The sequence below is a fragment of the Podarcis raffonei genome, chromosome 13, assembly GCF_027172205.1.
Source record: "Podarcis raffonei isolate rPodRaf1 chromosome 13, rPodRaf1.pri, whole genome shotgun sequence".
NCBI classification, from domain to species: domain Eukaryota; kingdom Metazoa; phylum Chordata; class Lepidosauria; order Squamata; family Lacertidae; genus Podarcis; species Podarcis raffonei.
The window spans coordinates 32880496-32900825 of NC_070614.1; the positions used below are offsets into that span (position 1 = coordinate 32880496).

General features: G+C 44.8%; 1 protein-coding gene across 3 annotated transcripts; it reads right to left on the reverse strand.

Annotated features, from left to right (window-relative positions):
- Window positions 1–305: 305 nt before the first annotated feature.
- Window positions 306–18792, reverse strand: LOC128399634 (von Willebrand factor A domain-containing protein 5A-like). 3 transcript variants are annotated; one of them, XR_008327246.1, is made up of 19 exons: window positions 18426–18792; window positions 15311–15407; window positions 14884–15086; window positions 14228–14450; window positions 12975–13147; window positions 10880–11069; window positions 9810–9991; window positions 9406–9494; window positions 8697–8841; window positions 8152–8231; window positions 7958–8072; window positions 6361–6525; window positions 6100–6203; window positions 5189–5394; window positions 3581–3763; window positions 2030–2181; window positions 1389–1512; window positions 745–949; window positions 306–506 (listed from the first exon to the last, which is right to left on the reverse strand). XR_008327246.1 is itself a non-coding variant. In XM_053361258.1 (18 exons), the coding sequence occupies exons 2-18, from the start codon at window positions 15348–15350 to the stop codon at window positions 870–872; spliced, it is 2454 nt and encodes an 817-aa protein (XP_053217233.1). In that variant the 5' UTR covers window positions 15351–15407; window positions 18426–18792; the 3' UTR covers window positions 306–869. The 3 variants fall into 3 exon arrangements, 2 of the variants coding, with proteins under 2 accessions (XP_053217233.1, XP_053217234.1); XM_053361258.1 differs by having other exon boundaries at window positions 306–949; XM_053361259.1 differs by having other exon boundaries at window positions 306–949; window positions 10955–11069; window positions 18426–18790.
- Between the last annotated feature and the right edge of the window lie 1538 nt (window positions 18793–20330).

Sequence of the window (20330 nt, forward strand, 5' to 3'; positions counted from 1 at the left end):
GCCATGAGGATTTCTGGGGAGATGGCAGCTGCATGATTTAGGTCAGTGGGTTGTTCAAATGTGGCCCCATGGTTAATCTAAAGTTGTTAATCTAAGGTTGATCTGAGTTTAATAGCTTGTGGTTTGTTTGAAGTAGAGAGACTATGCACTTGGGCTTGGACAACACACTAAGCCAAATCAGAACTCAGAACAGTGTAGCAGCCACAATTTCCTCCCCAGGAACTCTCACATCCTCACTTACATGTTGAAGAGAATTGTTGCTTCCACAATGAAAGACTTTCAGCACCCACCTATACAACATTCACTCTCTTTTTTTTTAATTAATTTTTATTGAGTTTTCCATATTTATCATAATCACATTTTGTTACATACAACAATACCCTTAAACATTGCTCAAATAAGCAAACTTCCTTCCATCCCTCTTTCTGACTTCCGAACATCTTTACTAAATTCTTAGCATCTCTATAACCCCCTTTTTACTTTCTGACTTCCTATTAACATTTCATCTCATTATATGTAAATCAGGTCCTTATGTTCACATTACAAAATATTTCAGTATACAACATTCATTCTCAACACATCCGACCCTCTCCTCTGCTGTGTACTTTTCCCTCTCCCCTTCTTAAGGCAACAAGACCTTTAATTAATTCATTACATTACATTACATTAATGTAAGGCAGCTCCAGAGGAAGGAAACTCCAGTGCTTTTCGCAGCGAAGCTATGGCAGCATCAGAAGCAAGCACACAGCTTGGGATTGATGACACCCTAGTGGGAATACAGCTGGGTACACTTGGGGGGGGGGAGGGGAGAAGAGTGAAGCAGAAACTTCAGTTTTAAAAGGCACAGAGAGAAAATTGCAGAGAGAAACTCAGATTTCAAAAACGTCTGGGCTCACACCGCTTCCAAGCATTGCATTGCCGGCCTTTACACACTCAGCCAGCTGAGGCCCTGCAGACAAACAAATAAGCAGAGTTAGCTAGGATTTATCAGTGCCACTCACCTCACTGCAGCCTGTGCACAAGTAGCTTTCAAACAGGCCTGTTCATTTCTCTCCATTCTATGCCCTCCCCATGATGGAAAAATGGGGACATCCACCTCCAAGTTGGAGATGAAGAGTATGTGCCATGGTAATGGTACCACTGCTTTCTGCATTAGCATTTGTTTGGAGAAAATATCTATGGCGGGAGCTAGGGAGTAGCAAGCTGTGCTGCCCAGACTGGAGCTCTAGTGGTGGGGCAGGACCTAAGTAGCGATCAAATAAAAGTTTAATTGAAGCATTGGTTGGACTGGGGAACAGAAGTACTGTCTCAGCTTCAAGCTTCAGCCTCTCCATCATTCTTCTTCACACCATCCTAAGCCCGCCCGCATCCAGCTGCCCACAACTCACCTGTGGTTGCATGGAGCCAGCTGAGAGCTTTTGCTTCCAGTAATTCCCACTCATCCTTCTGCTCCATGGCATTGATGTGGAGCCATAGGATGGCCAGCACTGTCGCCCATGCATTCGGGGCCACCTGGTAGCGAGAATCAGGAGTCAAAAGAGAGAAACATTGGACCCTGGTCACTCACTGGTCCTGCACATGCATGGCAATGTTTAAGCAAAATAAAACCATGGTTGAGTGTGACATGTTGGAACTATGGTTACAATTTAGCGACAACCCGGATTATGAAGCCATGGTTTGAAGCAGGTTTGAAAGCCATCGTTTACCTTACTGCTCATTCAAACATCATTTCTATGGAGGAAGCCATAGTTAAGGCAGTTTCTCCAACCTTTCTGCTTATAAGATGAGAAATAAGCCTCTCCTGCATCTCATTCTACATGATCTCTATAGAGGGGCTTTTGCCTGGCAATCTAAACCCTATGGCTTCATATGTATGTATGTATGGCAGAAAATTATGGTTAGTGCTACCACATCCCCTTGTTATACGCCCCAAAATCATGGGTGGCCATTTATATTCACAGACATCCAGTCAGATTGCTGTTGCCACTCTGCTCCCAGTAGATGCCACTGGTTCTGCCACAAAACCTACCTGGGCAGGTGATTTGCTTGAGATCTCAGCCTCACTCAGGCCTAGGATGCTGGCCAGGTCAGAATCAAGTGGCCAGGAGCCATCAGCATTCTGCAGAGATACCAGGTTCAAGAAAGGAGATTCCTCTTTCTTGGGGATGGGCTCAACGTCCTCTGCAAAAGAGCCATTTAAAATATGATCAACTTTAAGGCAGCTAGTTTCAAAGTGAGTCAGCTGAATGCAATCTCCCTTGAACAGCTGATACTGAGGAATAAAGAACAAGGGAGCTCCATTGCACTCGGTACCCAGTTTGAAAGTTTTGTGAAACTCTCTGGCTGGAAGCAGAATGCTGGACCTTTCATCTGACACAGAAGTGTACTTCATATACTCTAAGGGCTTGATGGGTTGACCACTTGGGCTTGCATGCTTGCTGGAACAAGTACAGTTGCAGTATACCATGTTCTCATTATGTCCAGTTTCTATCAAAAGATGGGAGGAGGCATTCTGTACCAGCTGAAGCTTCTCAGCTCCTGTACAAAAGGCAGCCCCACAGTGTGTAGAGAAGGCTTCAATCTCAAGGTTGCTGAGAAAAGCATGGATGGTACTTCCTTCATTGCACTGGCAGGACAAGTGCATTCCTTTCCATTAGTATACATAGGACAATAGCTGAGCCAATGGGCATATTGTTTCTGAGAGCTCATCCACACCTTGTTCTTCTTGCTGCTTTCCTCTGGGAAAACCCATGGTTTAGTACTGAATCAGAACAAATGGAAACTGAGTTTTCCATGGATTGCTGTTTGTTCCGATTTACCACTAGAGAGTGGGTTTTCCGGGGGAAAGCGGCAGAACTGTTGCCTTTGTAGGAAGCACAGGACAAGCAGAAAACCGCTCAGACTCATGTTTTCCAGGCACGGGGCAAGCAGGAGTGTGGATGAACACTGACTCTCCCTCCTAACTAGACACCTTATCACCACCTGGCAGAGAAGCCCTCGTCCTGCGTTTAAGGAAATTCATCAACATCGACACTTCCGATATGTGTTGCCACATATCCGGATTTTCCTGACTTTCAAGCGATTCCATTCCAGACACTGCTTTTGACGGCCGAATCCTGGCAATGTTCAGGAAATTCCAGATGTATGGCAACCCTAACATAGCTTGTCTATTACAGGGGTGGCCAACTCCCGAGGGACTGCAATCTACTTTCAGAATTAAAACCTGACAGTGATCTCTGGTCAAAGTTGTTGTGCTTTTTTTGGAAATATGAGATAGCCCATTTTATAGGGCTTTTTTTTGGGAGGGGGAGGACTTTTAAGGGATTAGTTGCTCACCAAAACAACGCTATGAAAGCACTTTTCCATTACAGATATCAGGAGAAAATCCAGGCAGGGGAGAGGGGGCGGGGCTGGGTGCTCTTAGGCAAAAGCAAAGGGAAATGAGCCCACAATCAACAACCATCGACTGCAACCTCCCGGGGATCGACCTGTTGGACATCACTGGTCTATTAGTTTGAAAGATGTTTCCAGTTTCCACTGTTTCCAGTATCTGCCCTGCATCCATTCCATGAGGACTGACCGCAAAGAGACTCCGAACATAAGGTTTCTTCAATCGCACCCAAGCAATCAGCAGAGCAAGCGAGGGGAGGACCTGGCATACTGCACATCATATACATAGGTGCTGCTGCTCCTGCTTGTCTGTTGCTCATGCCAACTGAATGCATCACAGCAGGTCCACCAGGTGCTGAACAGCGCAATAGATCTAGCAGGAAGAGAAAAGACATAGCTCATGTGATTTTTTTGGTTGCTACCTTCCAGGATATAGCACGTTTATTTGTATCCTCCCAGTCCTCCAACAAGCTCAGGGTTGTCTAGACCTTGACAGCAGCTGCAATGAAAGCCCACCTCTCTTACAACAAGTGTGTGGTGGGGACGCTGGAAAAAGTTCCAAAAGAATAGTTCAGACTTCACAACAAAAGATTTGTTGTCTATCTACTCCTATCTTTACACTGGCCTAGGAGCACACTCCTCCATCTCTTGAACATCTATATCTTACTATGTGCATTAAAATGTAAGGCTGTCACCATGCAGTCCCCATTAGAGGATTTGCAGTGCCTCATCACAATCCAGGATTTGCATGGAGTCAGGGTGGGGTAGGGGAACAAAGGAGAAGACAGGATAAGCAACACCAGTGGCTATTGCACAGGGGCGAGAAGGCATGAATACTAACAGGGGGAAAGTGGTTCTAAATAACAGAGGTTTGAGTAAAGCAGGGATGGAGAATAACTGAAAGGAAAAATGTTATTTTAAACAATGGCAGAGGTTTGAGTAGCATGAAGGGGAGTAAGCTGCAGTTTAAAGCAAGTTTTGAGTACAGTGAGAAGGGGCAGAAGGGAGAAGGGAAAGGCTCTGTTCTGTATAGCACCCATCTGTTATTTCTTCTTGTTAAAACTTAAAAAAATAAAACCCTCAGTGCTCCTCCATCCCTGCTTTACTCAAACATCTAAGGGAGGTATGAAGGGTGGTGGCCTTTTCAATGGTGGCCCCCTCATTTATTGAATGCTCTCCCCAGGGAGGCATAACTATCACTAGCTGTTTGTAGGTGCCAGAGAAAAACATTCTTATTCATTGAGGCCAATGGATCTTAATTTTAGTGAGGTGTGTGGTAGAGTTGGATGTGAATTTTTAGCTGTATTGTTCTTGTTTTTAAAGTTGTTTTGAGTTTCATGTTTGGAGAAAAACAGCTGATAAATAATGATAATAACGATGATAATTTTGTGTGCAAAATGCTAAACAACTGATGATTTGAAAGGGAACTGATTTGAAACTGATCACAGTACAGTGGTACCTCGGGTTAAGAACTTAATCCGTTCTGGAGGTCCGTTCTTAACCTGAGGTACCACTTTAGATAATGGGGCCTCCTGCTGCCGCCCTGCGATTTCTTTTCTCATCCTTTAGTACCTCTTAACCTGAGGTACTATTTCTGGGTTAGCAGAGTCTGTAACCTGAAGCATCTGTAGCCCGAGGTACCACTGTATTTGAAATGAGCTCCCTGAAAGCACAATCAAATCAGCTCCTGGTCATCTGGACAGGTTCTGCTAGATGGCACTAAATAGATGTGATGGCATTCAACCAAACTCTCCCTTAGTGACCAGGGCTCTCCCACAATACATCTCCTTGAACTCACATGGATGGGGAACGTCTCGGCGGGTGAGGGGCCCTTGAAGTGGCTTGCCCAGCTCTGTGTTAATTCCCACATAGGCGGTCTGTGAGCACACTACCCCTGAACTCAGGCTCGTCTCCAGAGCCAGGCGTTGTTTTTCCTTTTCCTTCTTCCCGACCCCCTCCAGTTCCTGCAGGAGGGCCTGAGCTGCCAGACGGTGAACAGGGAGCCTGCAGAGAGGGAAAACAGGGAGCATGGAGAGAAATGCTGGGACCATTTGGCATGCTGTAAACCCCTTAATATATTCTATAATCCAGATTTGCCAATGGACAGGGAAGACTGGATTTGGATGGCCAACTCGCTTGTGAATCAGAGGAGAGCATTCCACAAACTGGGGGCCACGAAAGAAAAGGTCTGTTCTCGTGTTGCCACCTTCTGGATCTCTCATGAAGGAGGCACATAAAAAAAGGGTGTCAGAAGATAATCTCAGAGTCTAGGCCGGATCATATGGAAAGCGGAGGTCCTTGAGGTATTGTGGTCCTGAGCTGTTTAAAGTGTTATAGGTCAAAATCAGCACTTTGAATTGAGCCTGGGAAGTAAACTGGTAGCCAGTGCAGTAAGACCACAATCGGTGTAATATGGTCAAACCGTCTTGCCATGGTGAATTCTGCACTAGCTGATTTTTAAAACTGTGTCCGTTTTAAAGTAAGGCTGTGAAATTTTCTTGGTTTTCTTGTTTTATCTTTTGTAAACTGCTTGGAAGGTTGCTGTTGTTTTTGTTTTTTACAATCAAGTAGTGTATAAATTAAATTAAGCAAGCAAACAAATAGTAAGATGAGAGCTTTCCAAGTCAGCCTGTAATTACACAAAGCACATTGTGTTTGTCAAAAGCTATGGAGTGGAGGGCAGAGGCAATATAATAGGAGAAGTCTTACCTGTCACTCTCCTGAGCCTGGAGTGAGAACTTCATTGTTTCTTTGAAAGTCTGGTCTTGGAACTGGTACTGAAGAACAACAGTCCCTTCATTGGAGCCTGAAGACTGGAGCAGAAGAGAAAGCATCAGAACTGGGAAAGGGCAAGAAGCCTTCGGAACAATACCTCCTGACATGAAAAACCACAAATAAAGTCAAGTTTTGGTATTCAGGATAGGAGAGAGGCATTATTCAGTAGTTAAAGTCCTGGTGGTCATTGCTTACCTGATGCTGCCCACAGATCTGGGCATAAATGAGGCAGCGCTGCCCCTGGAAGATGACCTGTGGGCCTGACCCCACAAGCTCAGCCTTCAGACCAGGAGGCAAGTCCCAGCTCAGAGAAATCCTGGTCACGGCTGGCTGCAGGGCCTTCTTCAAAGACTGCAGGGCCTATGGGAAAGCAAGAATTTTGCAATGACATTAAGAGAATATCAAAGTTCCTGTTCAACTATCGCTTAAAAATAAGTTTCTATGTGAGATTGTTTTGAAACTGTGTGAACAGTGCTTGCAAAGAAGTCAGGAGAGGGGCTGGTGAAGATGCCATCTTGGTTTCTCCAAAAGCCACTGAACATAGAATAGAAACCCACTGGAGAGACTCTGAGCAACGCAATGACCCTGCCACATAGGGGACGCTAAAAAAAGAATGGAATTGATAAGGAGACAAGAGATGCTATGAGAAACCAATTTCTTTATTCCAGCAGAAACTATGGCATTGAGATGGTGCGATGGACAGGAATTGGGTCTACTTGTGACCCAACGACCAGTGTCAGTTGGGGAGTAGATCAGCCAATTGGGAGAGAGCAAGAATGGAATTTAACTTTGAAACTGACAGTTACTGTCAGGACTGTCAGAAATTGCTCAGGCAGGGATTGCCTATGGGTTAGATAGGGACCTGGGTTTAGAGATTAGGGGCTTTCTGTCTGGGTGGGCAGAAGGGGTTTCTGGCTCTCAGAGCAGGCTCACCATAGGGCTTATCTGTTAGAGAGAACAGATTGCTTTCAGTAGCTTTCAGTTGAACCTTCTTTGCCCACAGACAATCTACATGATGGGCGGGGTATAAATAATAAAATTATTATTGTTGTTATTATGGATAGGGGAAAACAATGGCCATCCTAGAAATGATTACTCTGTCCAGTGACAGATTGAAAGTGTTAAGGCAGTTATTAACCATCTTTGAAACAAAGTATTGTACCTTGCAAAGGAAACCACTAAGCTACAACAACCCCTTTGCATAGAAACCACTAGGCCCTTCTACACTCGCCATTTTGTGGGTAGATTCAACAGCATACTGGCAGATTCAGGTTGCACAATTGTGGTTGATTTGTGTAACAAACCCACTTCCTCCCTAAATGATTGGATTTCTTACAATAAGGAAAACAACAGGAAAATGCACTGGAAAGCGTGAAGTAGTAATGGCTTGATGCAACGGTCCTCCAATCTCCCCATTAACAAAGAAGAAGGAAGGTTCAACCAAAAAGCAATCTGGAGGCAACCTATGTTGCTTTTTCGCAATGTGTTTTCTAAATGTCCCATAAAGAAACTCCAGTTGTAACTCTAGCTGGGCACTGCTAGCTGTGTAAGGTTTCAACATGCAGTCTAGGAGGAGAGTAGAAGGCTGAGCAAATGATCAATCCAAGGGTGCAGCCCTTATGACAACGCCTTATGAATTTGGGCTTCATGGATGCTTTGCAGAAGTAAGAAAATGTGCTATTTTGGTGAGGAGGGAGCTGGGATTCCATGCTCTGATGGCAGGGAGGAATCTAGCAGTGTCCCTGCCTGGTAAGGACAGGCAGAAGAGGAACGTGGAGCTCCTGAGCCTCACCTTGGCCTGCATGCGCTCCTTGCCTGCGATGAATTCAGCACTGCCTTCGGCCGCACGGGCAATTCCTTTGATGAGGGCTGTGGAGGCCCCTTCGCCAATGCCAAAGGAGAAGCACCTGTCAGAGAAAGAGGAGGTGAACCTAGGGCCAGGTGCAGAGAGCTGTGAGAAGCTGGTTTCCCTTTCCCTTGCCTTACCTGTGGGAACTGCTGTGACGTCGAACTTCAGCAATGACCTCATCTGTATTAGACACCTCTCCATCCGTGAACACAAAGAGCTAGAGAGAGAGAGGGAGAGAGGACAGAGAGGTATCAGAACCTATCCTATTCCCCCTTTGAAGTCCATTTTCAGGGCCCGGCTGGATTCAAATCCTAAACAGGGAAAACCAGCCTCACTAACAGCGACCCCCTCCGTAGTGCAGCTGACCCCAGTAGCGCACACCATCGGTGCCAATCAACTGCTTGCAATGAAACAATCAGGGGCTCCTGGTAGCTTCTATGTAGCTACATCTTATATGATGTCAGATATGGGGCAGCTGGGCATGATACTGGGGGTGAAATGGCCTTGGGAGCCAAATTGTGGCAATGCTGGGTGGAATGAGATGCACCGGTTGAGGGTTCCTTCACCCCTGCCATAAAGGAAACTTCTGAGATCAGGCAAAAGAAATCTCATTTCAGTAACTTTATTCCCAGGCCAGCCCTGAATACAGGAGAACAATGCCAATAACTACAGGACTCAATACCTGGCGAGGATACCCTTCTCGGCATGGCTGGTTGTAAATGGCCTTCAGTGGCTGCAGAATCTCTGTGCCCCCCAGATCGGCTTGCAGCTCCTTCACCCGTTGGAGGGACTTGGACATGGTCTCCTGGGTGTATTCTACACTCTGCCTGTAGAGAGTTTCAGAGAGTCAAGGAGGCAAAGGACCTATTTTCCTCCCAAGCTCAGCCAGTTCCCCACCAGGCTTTTTTTTTTTTTTAACCTCACACATCACTCCACGTTTCCACCAGAACCAGCTAACTCACCCACTCAGATGCATACCCCTCCTCTCATTCGTCAGTACTCAGACTGTGCTATGCCTCAGCAAAATTAGAAAAAAGCTATGTTTACTCTGCAGCTAGCAAGGAGGAAGAGAAACAGCAGGACTTGGGGAAGAGGAAGATTTGAGGTAGCCAGAGAGGACGACAGAATTTCTAGGGGTCCAGGATGTACTGCTTTGCAGATGAAGTTTACAAGGCAGCTTGCGGAAACATCCCTTCTGATTGGGAGAATTTTTTTCAATTCCTTGGTTAAATCTCTTGGGGTGCGCGTGTGCACACACATTAATAATCATTCTCATCGACATCAAAAGATCAAGTAATATATCTAACACCCTGCTTTATTCTTTACCAGTGGCCAAACATATAAACAGGTGGAGAAGTCGGAAAGTAAAAGGTCTGTGACAGTACACTCACGGGTAGAAGGAGTCATAGGTAGATCCAAAGCCATAGATGTTGAAGTAACATCCCAGAGGGAGACTCTTCAGCAGGAGAATCAGGGTCTCCTAAAACAAGATAAAAGAGATAGTTACCATGGATATCCCAACCCACCCTTTGCAAAGGGTTGGACTAGATGACCCTTAGGGTCCCTGCCAACTCTCCAATTCTATTTTTTTATATAATCTTTATTTATCAGTTATGTGAGCGTTGAATTCCAAAACTTTAAACATTAAATCCCAGGAGACACTGTCAAATGCCAATTTTATAATTCTATGATTACAGGCCTTCCCACAAGGATCCACCCACTTCCAGGCTTCCATTACCCTGCTTTCTCCAAAGCACAGAACCGTCCCTCCCTATGCATCCAAACACGTGGGTACCTTGGCACTCTGAATGCGCGTAGGTGAATCAGGTGAATCAGAGCTATACTCGGTGTTGCACTCCATGCTGCCAGAGCGATCCAGGAGGAAGAGGAATTCTCCAGTTGCCTTCTGGCTTGGCTTTGGGGCAGGGACGCTGGGGTACAGAGTGAGCAGGAGAGCCGGGTCCCCCATCAGCGAGGCTGTGTTTCATTGGAAAACAGTAGATCCAATAGGTATTTGGCAATATCCCCTCTTTCATTATTTTTTGATATAATGTTTATTTGCATTTTTAATAAAGAAACAAAAAACTACACATCCTACATCCCCTTCCTTCCACCCACCAATTATACAACTTTCATATCAATCACAACATATAACTAAAAACCTAGTGACTCCCTCTTCTACCCTCTTCCTGGTTTATTTACTTTTCTACTAAAACATGTATTCAATTTTTTAATCTTCAAATTTCTTTCTCTGTTAATTTCTATTAGCTCCTAATCTGCTGGATTTACTCAAAACCTGCTAGGTTATTTACTTGTTTATACTGCTTCTTAAAATATGCAATAAACATTTTCCAATCCTCCTTATTTATCATCCTTTTATCCTATCCTATTTGTTATACCTGCAAATTCAGCACATTCAAGCATTTTAATCTGCCACTCTTCCCTAGTGGGTACCGTACTCGTTCTCCACCTTTGTAACAATAAGATTCTAGCCGCAGTGGTGGCATATTGTAATAAATTCTTTTGTTTTTTAGGGACTTCTGTTGTTAGAATTCCCAAGAGGAATGTCTCAGGCTTTTTAGGGAAGGTTTTTTTTAATACCTTTTTTAATTAATTGTAAATTACTTCCCAGAATTCCCTGATTACTTTACAGGACAACCACATGTGGAAAAAAGATCCCTCTACTTCATTGCATTTACAACATTTGCCTTTTTCTTTTTTAAACATTTTTGCTAGTTTGGCAGGTGAGAAGTACCATCTATGGGTCATTTTTGCCGTATTTTCTTTTAATGCTTAACACGCCGTACAGTTCATATTTACTGTCCACAAATTCTTCCATAGAGTATAATTAATATTATGACTCACATCCAGTCCTTTCACCTCTCAGCACCCTTTTGAGTTTCTGCCCCCACGTCCTCTGTTGCTTTAGGCTTTGCTCACCTGGGGCAGCCCCAGGCTTCCCAGCCTCCAGGAGGGCGCTGGGCTTGTGAACATCCTCGTAATATATCAGCAGCTCCACATCTCTGTCAAATTGGTGCCCTTCAGCCAAGGAGACCTTTGGGGTGGCAAAAAGAAGCAGAGCTTGAATGTTGGGCAGAGTTTAAGGCACCCACCTCTAAAGAGCTCCCACATATATTTATGTGTGCAACACATCTTAAAACATTGTTACCAATTGAGATCTTTAATTCTAAAATAGTGTGTCATGAGAGATCACTGAGGTTACAAGAATCTATTAAAGAACAGATGGTGGAATAAGTATTGGGTAGAGACAGCTGCCTGCTTTTACTCATGCAGGGAAAGCTCTTGTTTTCTTTCCTTTCAAATCTTCCTCTCAATGTTGGTTTCAAAGAGACCATTCAGAAGATACGTCAAGATACGGTATGGCAAATGACTGATGGGGGAGGGGGGAAAACGTTTTATTTTACTAAGTGATTAACCCTAAGAATCCCCTCCCTTCGAGAGTCAAAAGCCAGAAATGAGGTTTTAAGGACTTAAGCTGTGAATCTAAGGCTGTGTGGAGATAAACTTTTGAACCAAAGCATGTTTTTAGAAGACTGTGGAATGTATAAGAGCTTTGCTTCTGACGCAGTTAAAAATGTCGTTGACGCCATCTTGGGAAGCTCTGTCGGAGGAATAAGCCTGGGAGGAGGAAGAGAGTGTGTTTACATCGTGGGAGAGACCCCTCAAAGAGGCTTTAGGTACGACAGAGCTATAAATTTACGAGGGAAAAAGTGATCTTATCTCCGAAGGTGACGATTTATGGGAACCAACTGGAATTGAGGATTTACGACGGGAGATCTACGCAGGAGTATTATCGGTGTTTATCGACTTAAGGAGACCATCAGAAGAGACCATAAAGGACAAAGAGAAAATATTTGATTAAGAGTGATGTGGAAACAGCAAGATATGAATATGTTTGGACTGTTTGAACATCTATTTGGACTTATTTGGACTGATTTGGACATTAATGCAGAAGGAATGATTAGATCAGAATTCTTCCTCGGATATGGAAGTATGGGACCCCCCAACAAAATTTAAAAAATTTGGCTCTGTAATTTGGAATTTATGTGATGTGGTTTGATTTGATGTGATTGGCCGGTTAATAAAATTTATTTTTTTAAAAAAGAGTGCCTAAATGCTAAGAATCAAATGCTGTGTCTCTCTCTTGCTGCTGTGCTTGCAGAAAGCAGAAAGCAGCGTTTGCAATCTGTAAAGAACATTCCTCGTGCTCATGCGATGGTCACCATGACCTGACAAAGCAGGATGTCCGAATTTGGATGCTTTCCATCTTACACAAATGACTGATAACAAAAGGGGGGATTTTGGCTTTGCCTGCCAAAAGGGAATTTTTTAGCTTGCTTGCTGATAATAAGGTAGAAGAAATTAGTAATATCCTGAATACATATATGGAAAAAGCAGAATGATCTTTAAACGGATCTTTAAAAGCAGTGATCTTTAAATGGACATAGGAGGATTTAGGAAGGGCTGTGACCAAGTTCATCGGTTTGATTTTGCTGCAATTTATGAATATGTAATGTTTAATGCTGTTTGGAAAAAGGTATATAAACCCAAAGCCCCAGAGCTCCCACCCAGTCTTTGGAAACCATTCTGCTGGGTCTTATTGCTGCCAGAAAGAAAACTTTACTTTCTTTTTCTCCATTGCTGTGTCTGTGATTTTTGAGCACACCTTGAAGGTATCAGATATTCATTTAAACCTTCGCAACAGTGGTTGCAAGAGTCAAATGCTCCCCTTCCCAAGCCATGGCCCCAATCCAGCTTACTCTTCCCTTTCCTGCTATTTGTTTACAAAAGAAAACCTGTTGTGCGAGGCTGCATATGTACAATGGCACATCTACGTCAGCCATTAGACCTAACCACAGATTTCATGTACAGTTTCCAGTGGAGAATGAAAGGGAACAAATACACCCCTTTTCAGAAGCTGTTCCATTCGCTATCGCACCTGGGCAATTGTACGGTCTTCTGCCCTGTAGCACAAGGGCTCAAGGGTGCATTTGGACTCCACACGGTTGATGCCATAAGGCGACTCCAGCGTAGCACTGAGGCTGAGGGTGTAAGGAAGCGTCCCCTTGGGCACTCGTGGTATGCTCTTGGTGACATTGCCCCCTTCTGAACCTGCAGAAGAGAGAATGAGAGTGTCATGGGTTATGGAACACAGTGGGCAAGCTCTCAGGAGGAAAATGTTGCAAAAACAACATTAGCTACCATTACATGATATGGTGCTATAGCACACAAGGGAGGAAGAATTAGGCTGCTAGAAGTGTCACCATGAAGTGGGAACACAGCCGGGATAAGAGTGACACTACACTTTGGCTTAGTCTACATATGCAGCAGAATGAAGACTCAGAATCCTGAGTGTGTACTGTATAACTTCAGGCAGCCAATCTGAATGTTCTTCCCCATTTATTTATTCATCCATCCATCCATCCATCCATCCATCCATCCATCATAATTTTTAAGAGGCTTGTACATGAAAGAGAAAGGTTGGCAGATAAAGCCCAGCTGGGGATGAAGTACAGTGGTACCTCGCAAGACGGAAAACTCGCAAGAAGAAAGAGTTTTCCGTTTTTCGAGGTGCTTCGCCAGACGAATTTCCCTATGGGCTTGCTTCGCAAGACGAAAGCCCATAGGGAAATCTCCGGGGACAGTGGGGAAGCGCAGCGCGTCTTCCCCGCTGTCCCCGGACCTCTTTTGAAGGTCCGGCGGTGGGGAGAAGGGCTTCGCAAGACAAAAAACTCGCAAGAAGAAAAAACTCGCGGAACGAATTAATTTCGTCTTGCGAGGTACCACTGATTTTACTATATAGTCAAAGACCTGGTAAAACACCGAAATCATGCAGCTTCTAAAACACAGTGTTAAAATATATGGTGACCTCTATAAACCATGCCACAAGTAATTGTAACAAAACACATTCATGGGTCTTTACAGCAGGAAAGAGGAATCTAGCACGTTTCTGTTATTATTTTGTTTGTGTCAGCCAATAAGGAGGTCAAACCCAATTCAAAGGTCTTTCCTGGGTAATTTGGTAGGATGGGAGTAAAAAATAACTCGTCTCATCCTTATATAAGTTGCATACAAAGGAGCATATTAGTATTCCCAATGTTCCAAATCCACAAAGCTTAGGAATAACAAAACAGCACTGCAAGAGGCTTGTATGTGGGGCTAGTTAGTGTGTTTGGGGGTGCAGGAGCTTACCCTGAGGTGCATAGCGGGGGTTGAGGACAGCAGGCAGGACAAAGCGGATGGCCCCATCGGGCTCCGGAGCCAAGGCCTGGACGTAGGAGAGCTTCAGTGTGGCCTCCCCATCAGGAGGGAGGTTACCCAGGCTGCAGGTGAAAATGTCACTGGTGTTTTCTTCTCTTTCAAGCAGGAAAGCCTGCCGGCCTTCACTTAAGGCATCCTCATATTCCTGCTCTGCCTGCATTGGGTGGTGGAGAAGAGAAGAACATCAGGAGTGAGGAAGGCAAGGACACAGGCAGGTGTGGTCCCAAGAAAAGATTCCCATTTAAAAACAGCTGTCGACCAATTGGTTACCTACCAGCGAAGCTTCCATGCTTTTGTAATTTTACCTTGTGAAAGTAAATTATAAGCACTGTGGTATCTACACTGTGACTTCAGAATTCATGCATTAGGTTAAAATTACACCAAGCAGCAGCAGAAGAGGCCAGGAAGCCAGGCTCCTTACTACAGCAACTGGGTGTTGTTAGGCACTCTTTCTTTTAAGCACAACATATGAGCTTGACACAAAATCTGCTTGTAGGCACAGAGTCCTATCTAGGGAAGTCTCCGCCTCCCTTCTCAAACTGGCCACCCAATGCCAAAGGCCCCGATTCTCCTCAGACCTTCCATACCTGTTTCTTCTCTCGGATCTGGGCCTCAATCCGCGTCCCACCAATCAGGCCCTCGAAGGCATACACGGCGGCTTCATCATCCAGAGGGAAGACAAACACCACCTCCACTGGGGACTTCTCCTCATTGTGGTAGCGAAGCTCAGACACCACGTCAGCCACAAAGCCTCGGACCACCACATCCACAGAGATGCTCTTCAAGGGCACTGGGGCAAGGCGAGAACAAGGAAGGCTCAATGTCTGGCCCTGTGTACACTTTGATGAAACCATCTCCAGTCATCTTGGCTCCCCACTGCTAGGCCGGCCAGTTACTTAGGACCCCCCAACCTACACGGTTACATACCATAAACAAGAAAGCTATATATTGTCAATTTAGACTTCTGGCTGCTTTGCACCTGCTTAGCTGAATAACCAAATGCAGGTAACTTACCAGGTTCCTCAGACTTTGTGATAAGGCCACAGATAATCATGACTGATGACGACGATGATCTTTGTGGAAGAATTGGTTTCCCAACAATTCAGTGCAACTGTAGAAAACAAAGCATTTTTGGCTAAAGCAACAGAAAGTTCAAGTGAGCGAAGCTGACCCTCTATCAGAAAATTGCTGGGTGTAATTAGGAAAAAAGGATTAATAAGCAATGAAGATATGATAGAATACAGGTTGCCAAGGTTAAAGAGCGGGTGGGAGTTTATCCCGAGGAACTAAAGACGGAAAGGGTTCAAGTGAGCGAATTGGACCCTCTTATTATTTCAATATGGCCATTTTTATACTGTACCAGCAGAAAATACCTCAAAAATTGTACGGAAACTTAAAACATTATAATGCTGTTGGATGAAAGAGAATGCTGTATACAATTCTGGAAAAAATGGTACAAATGTTTAGCCTTTAGTGGTACACAAATAAGAAAAGGCATTCGTTGTGAATTCATTACTTGGGAATAAGCACTCTTATTGGTTCTTGCAAACACTATCATCATCTGTCCTAACACTAATCTTGTTTCTCAAGACTCTGGTCCTTATGTAGCCAAAATGGGACCACCTGTGCTCAAAAGGGAGGTGTCAACAGATGCAAGGGAAGCTCAAGGTTTGCAGAAGTTCAAAACACCAAGCTTTTTAGAGGAGAGAGTGCTTAGGGGAAGGACTCTCCCTTTCCACCCAATAAAGACTGGAGTGGCTCTCAATCCTGTAAGAGGACTAAGTTCCAACCAGTTAGCCAGGATCAGCATTCCACACTCTATAACATTCTACAGCCAATTTCACTTACAGATTGCAGGCCACATTTTATGCAATGTGCATCTCAGTTCTCATTTAAAGGTAAAGGACCCCTGACAGTTAAGTCTAGTCGCGAATCACTCTGGGGTTGCAGCGCTCATCTCGCTTTACTGGCCAAGGGAGCTGGTGTACAGCTTCTGTTGGAAAAACGTCCTGGGAAGGGTGCCAACTTCCCAAGTCTTCGGAGCGTCTCTCCAGTGGTCCTCTATGGTTGTAAATCTTCTTCAGTCCAGAGAGACTGGTAATAAGCGACCCTTCTCTCCTGAAAAGAGCACGCCAGTCTTCTGGCATATCATAGCAGAAGAAAGACTCAATCGTAGTTCTAAAACTACTTTATTTACAGTCTTATATACAGAGACTCCATCAGTATGTCTGTGCTCTCTGAACACCAGTACAGAACCTACGACACACACAGAAGTGAAACCAACCTCCAACAGTACTCAGGAACGAAGACATAACACAGACTTCCTTTCTCACGCTCTCTTAAGACACTCACATGATGTATACAATCATAGTACCACTTGCTGAAGCAGCTCGGATAGATAAAAATCCTAACAGGTCATGTGGCCAGCATGACTAAGCCGCTTCTGGTAAATCACAGCAGTGCACGGAAATGCCGTTTACCTTCCCGCCGGAGCGGTACCTATTTATCTACTTGCACTTTGACGTGCTTTCGAACTGCTAGGTTGGCAGGAGCAGGGACTGAGCAATGGAAGCTCACCCCATCGCAGAGATTCGAACCACCGACCTTCTGATTGGCAATCCCTAGGCTCAGTGGTTTAGACACAGCGCCACCCACGTTCTCATTTACCTCTCTTTAAACACATGACTGTGAGTCTAGGGAAGGTTAAAGGACCTCAAGGGGTTACAGTGAGATTCTGTGTTTATTGAGCTTTCTTGCCTGCTCCCTGGAGGGGCCAGTAGCATTAGCACTGGATTATAGCGAGTGTTGGGAAATGCCTTCCAATTTCCACTGCACAAGGAAGGGTAGGGCTTGGGGTCAGCTACGGGACAGTGCAAATCACTACTCCAAATAACTACTCCATAATGCAAAACCACAGGCACGCCTTATGACTACTGAGTCACCCTTGAGATCAATACGACAGAATTAACTGTTCCATAGAAGAGCTGGTTCAAAAGTGTTTAGGTTCCTGGGTGGAGCTGCAACAAACACTCCCACCCTTAGTCAAGTTGTGCTATTTCCCAGGCAAGGTACTGTGGCACCCAAAGGAGAAAACCGCATAACCAGAAATCGGTGCAGCTGCAGTCTCTCCCTGGCCATTTTTTTTTAAAAAAGCTAACAACTTGCTGTCTTTTTATGGCACACAAATCCAGCTGCCTGAGGTGCCTGCCTCACTCTGCCTAATGGTAGGGCCACTCTGCAAATTTCCCCCCACCCACTGCAGGGCAGAGGTGTCTAACCCTGGTTGTACCACAGGAAAAACATCCACAAGCCCAGGAGAGGAAGAAGAGGCCATGAAGAACTTCTGATGTTCTGAAGTCTCACCCGACTACATCAGTCCCAAAACATCTCTTCACAGCAGCAGCAACACAGAATGCACCTCTGAGCACATGCAGAGTGCCCGTTGGTGCAACCAGCTTTCTCAAGCGCCGGAATTAGGACGCAGAGTTTTAGGATGAGGTTACCAGGCTTCTAGGCAGAGTTGTCCACACACGCTACATTTAGAAAATAAAACGGAAAGGGAGAGATCAGACCTACCAACCACTTTCTCAATACAGTGGTACCTCAGGTTAAGTACTTAATTCGTTCCGGAGGTCCATACTTAACCTGAAACTGTTATTAACCTGAAGCACCACTTTAGCTAATGGGGCCTCCTGCTGCTGCCGCGCTGCCGGAGCACGATTTCTGTTCTCATCCTGAAGCAAAGTTCTTAACCTGAAGCACTATTTCTGGGTTAGCGGAGTCTATAACCTGAAGTGTATGTAACCCGAGGTACCACTAAGGCAATCGCTGGCTGTAATAAGGCAAAAAGGCTCAAGAAGCAGTAAATATATGATAGAATATTGATCGCCAGGGTTAAAGAGCGGATGAGTGGTGAGTGTTTATTCGGAGGGAACAAAGATGCGGGAAGGGGGAAGCAAAAGGGGATTTGAGTCCCAAACAGATCCAGACGCAAATACTTAAGGTAACGGGGATCCAGATAATCTAGTCGGGGCTGAATTTTTGTTTACATGAAAGAGAGAGCGATGCTATGAGGATGCGGTAGAGACGAGCTCATTCAGAAATCAAACGCAGCAAATCATTTTCTTACCTCAAAGCTCCAGCAGACTTCGATCGACTTCCTTCCTCCTCGCCTTGCTCTGCAAACAGCGGAGGTAAACCGAAAGTAAACCTTTCTGAGCTGAATGCAGAGGGACTTCCCGTTACTCCCGCCCCCAGCCAGGGAGTGTCCACAAATTCCGTACTAGATATTGGTGAGAATTTTTCCATTCCATCTTTAGGCCATTAATCTTACAGTCATGGTGTCCTCTTGTTTTTGTTGTAATCAAAAACTGCTACCTTTCCCTTATGGGGTACACATGAGCCCTGTCCTTTGTAGGTTCTTCATCGGTAGGAGAAAATAACAGAGGCCAACCAGAGAATATTGAGAAGCAAAGCAGCTAGTAAGCCTGATCTTTATTAAAGCTGTTGCAACCGGGTGCTCCTCCCATACGCAGGAGAGAGGAGGAGGACTTGCAATATTAGAACGTGGATTAAAGATGGTGTCGTTAGAGGAAGCATCGATTTGAGCTCTGTGTCAGTTGTGTGGTTTTTATTAGTTTTCACTAGTTTTATCAGCTTTTTATTAGCTTTTATCAGTTATAGTATTTTATCACTTGGTATCTTATTCTTAATTATTACAATCACAAGTTTAAGCTAAAAGATTTAGAGATAGCCCTGGAAAGTCTTGGAGAAAGCCTTAATTAGCTCCAGCTCGACTCAATCTACCAACTACTTATCAGCAGGAGAGGAGATCAAACGCCCTAATCGTGGAAGGACACCGAGTTTCCTGATTTACAGCTGAAAATAGTAGCTGCTGCATCTCCGTGAAAATGTCTAGGAAAAATAAGTGATCAGCTTCATCTCCACAAAGTGAGCCCATAGCAGAAGTGCAAGCAGAGCAAACTGGATGATTTCGTAAGAGCCCAGAATCTAGAACCTACCACATCAAACAGAGTTCATTCCCAGGTATGTGGGGATGCTTAATGGGTGGAGACCACACTGAGATGAGTGCCCATAAACCATCTCATGAACTACTATCCGAGAGGGCACCACTCTATGTGGAAATACTTGTGGACCACTGCCTGCTAACTGCAAGAACAGTGGAGGAAATTAACACCAAACTAGAAAAGGTAACATCACTCCTGGCTGAGTTGGTGCTTTTGGTGGCCAGAAATAGCATCCTCAATACTAAAGAGACTGACCGTAGCGTTGCCCTCCAAGACCACTGTGCACAGGGGTGTAACCGGTCTGGATCCGACAACCGAGAGACTACTAATAGCAAAAATAACAAAAGTGAAAGTAGGGACTTGATCCTATAAAACACCCAAGTAGCTCTCGATATACAGTATATCCTTTCAGCGGTATGCTGCCTTACTGGAAATCAATCGCTAGTGTGAAGAGAAACCTTAAGCTTTTACTAAATATCTAGTGCGGCAATCTGATTGTGATAAACCTGCTTTGCACGGACTTCCAACACACCAGACTCATGCTGACCTTTTCCGACTCGACTACTCCTAAAAAGCTCCTGAAATATAGGGCCCTCTTACAGGACTATAATATTGAGTTGAGGCGAGTTTTTAAAAACACAGAACGAAAACAACTACTGCCAAATTTTCCGTATTGCCGGACTGACCCTAGGGAATCAATGCCCTCTTTGTCGGAGGGCACTTGGCATAGTCCCGTGGTTCATTCGGCAGGGCTGTTAAGGATGGATAAGCGTGATGCACCCAGCCGTAACATACCCTTGGAGAGGAAAACTTCAGAGCAAAAGGCCAGTTACATAAAGAACGCCAGCCCAATCTAGATAAGTCAAAGACAGAATACTCCAGTAGCCCCTTGTTTGATCTCAAAATTCACCATCCATTACCCCAGCTGGAACCTGATCAGCCATCGCCAAGTGACGCTCCTCTCAAGGGAAACGCAACACACAAACAGACAGCTCTAGTCTTTGACG

Excerpts from the sequence above, each read along its gene's own strand:
- LOC128399634 (XM_053361258.1), bottom strand. The coding sequence starts at position 15,350 with ATGATTATCTGTGGCCTTATCACAAAGTCTGAGGAACCTG. Across the intron at positions 13,148-14,227 it reads CCCCCGCTATGCACCTCAGG|GTTCAGAAGGGGGCAATGTC; the intron begins GTAAGCTCCTGC and ends TCTCTTCTGCAG. Across the intron at positions 8,842-9,405 it reads ACCTATGACTCCTTCTACCC|GCAGAGTGTAGAATACACCC; the intron begins GTGAGTGTACTG and ends AACTCTCTACAG.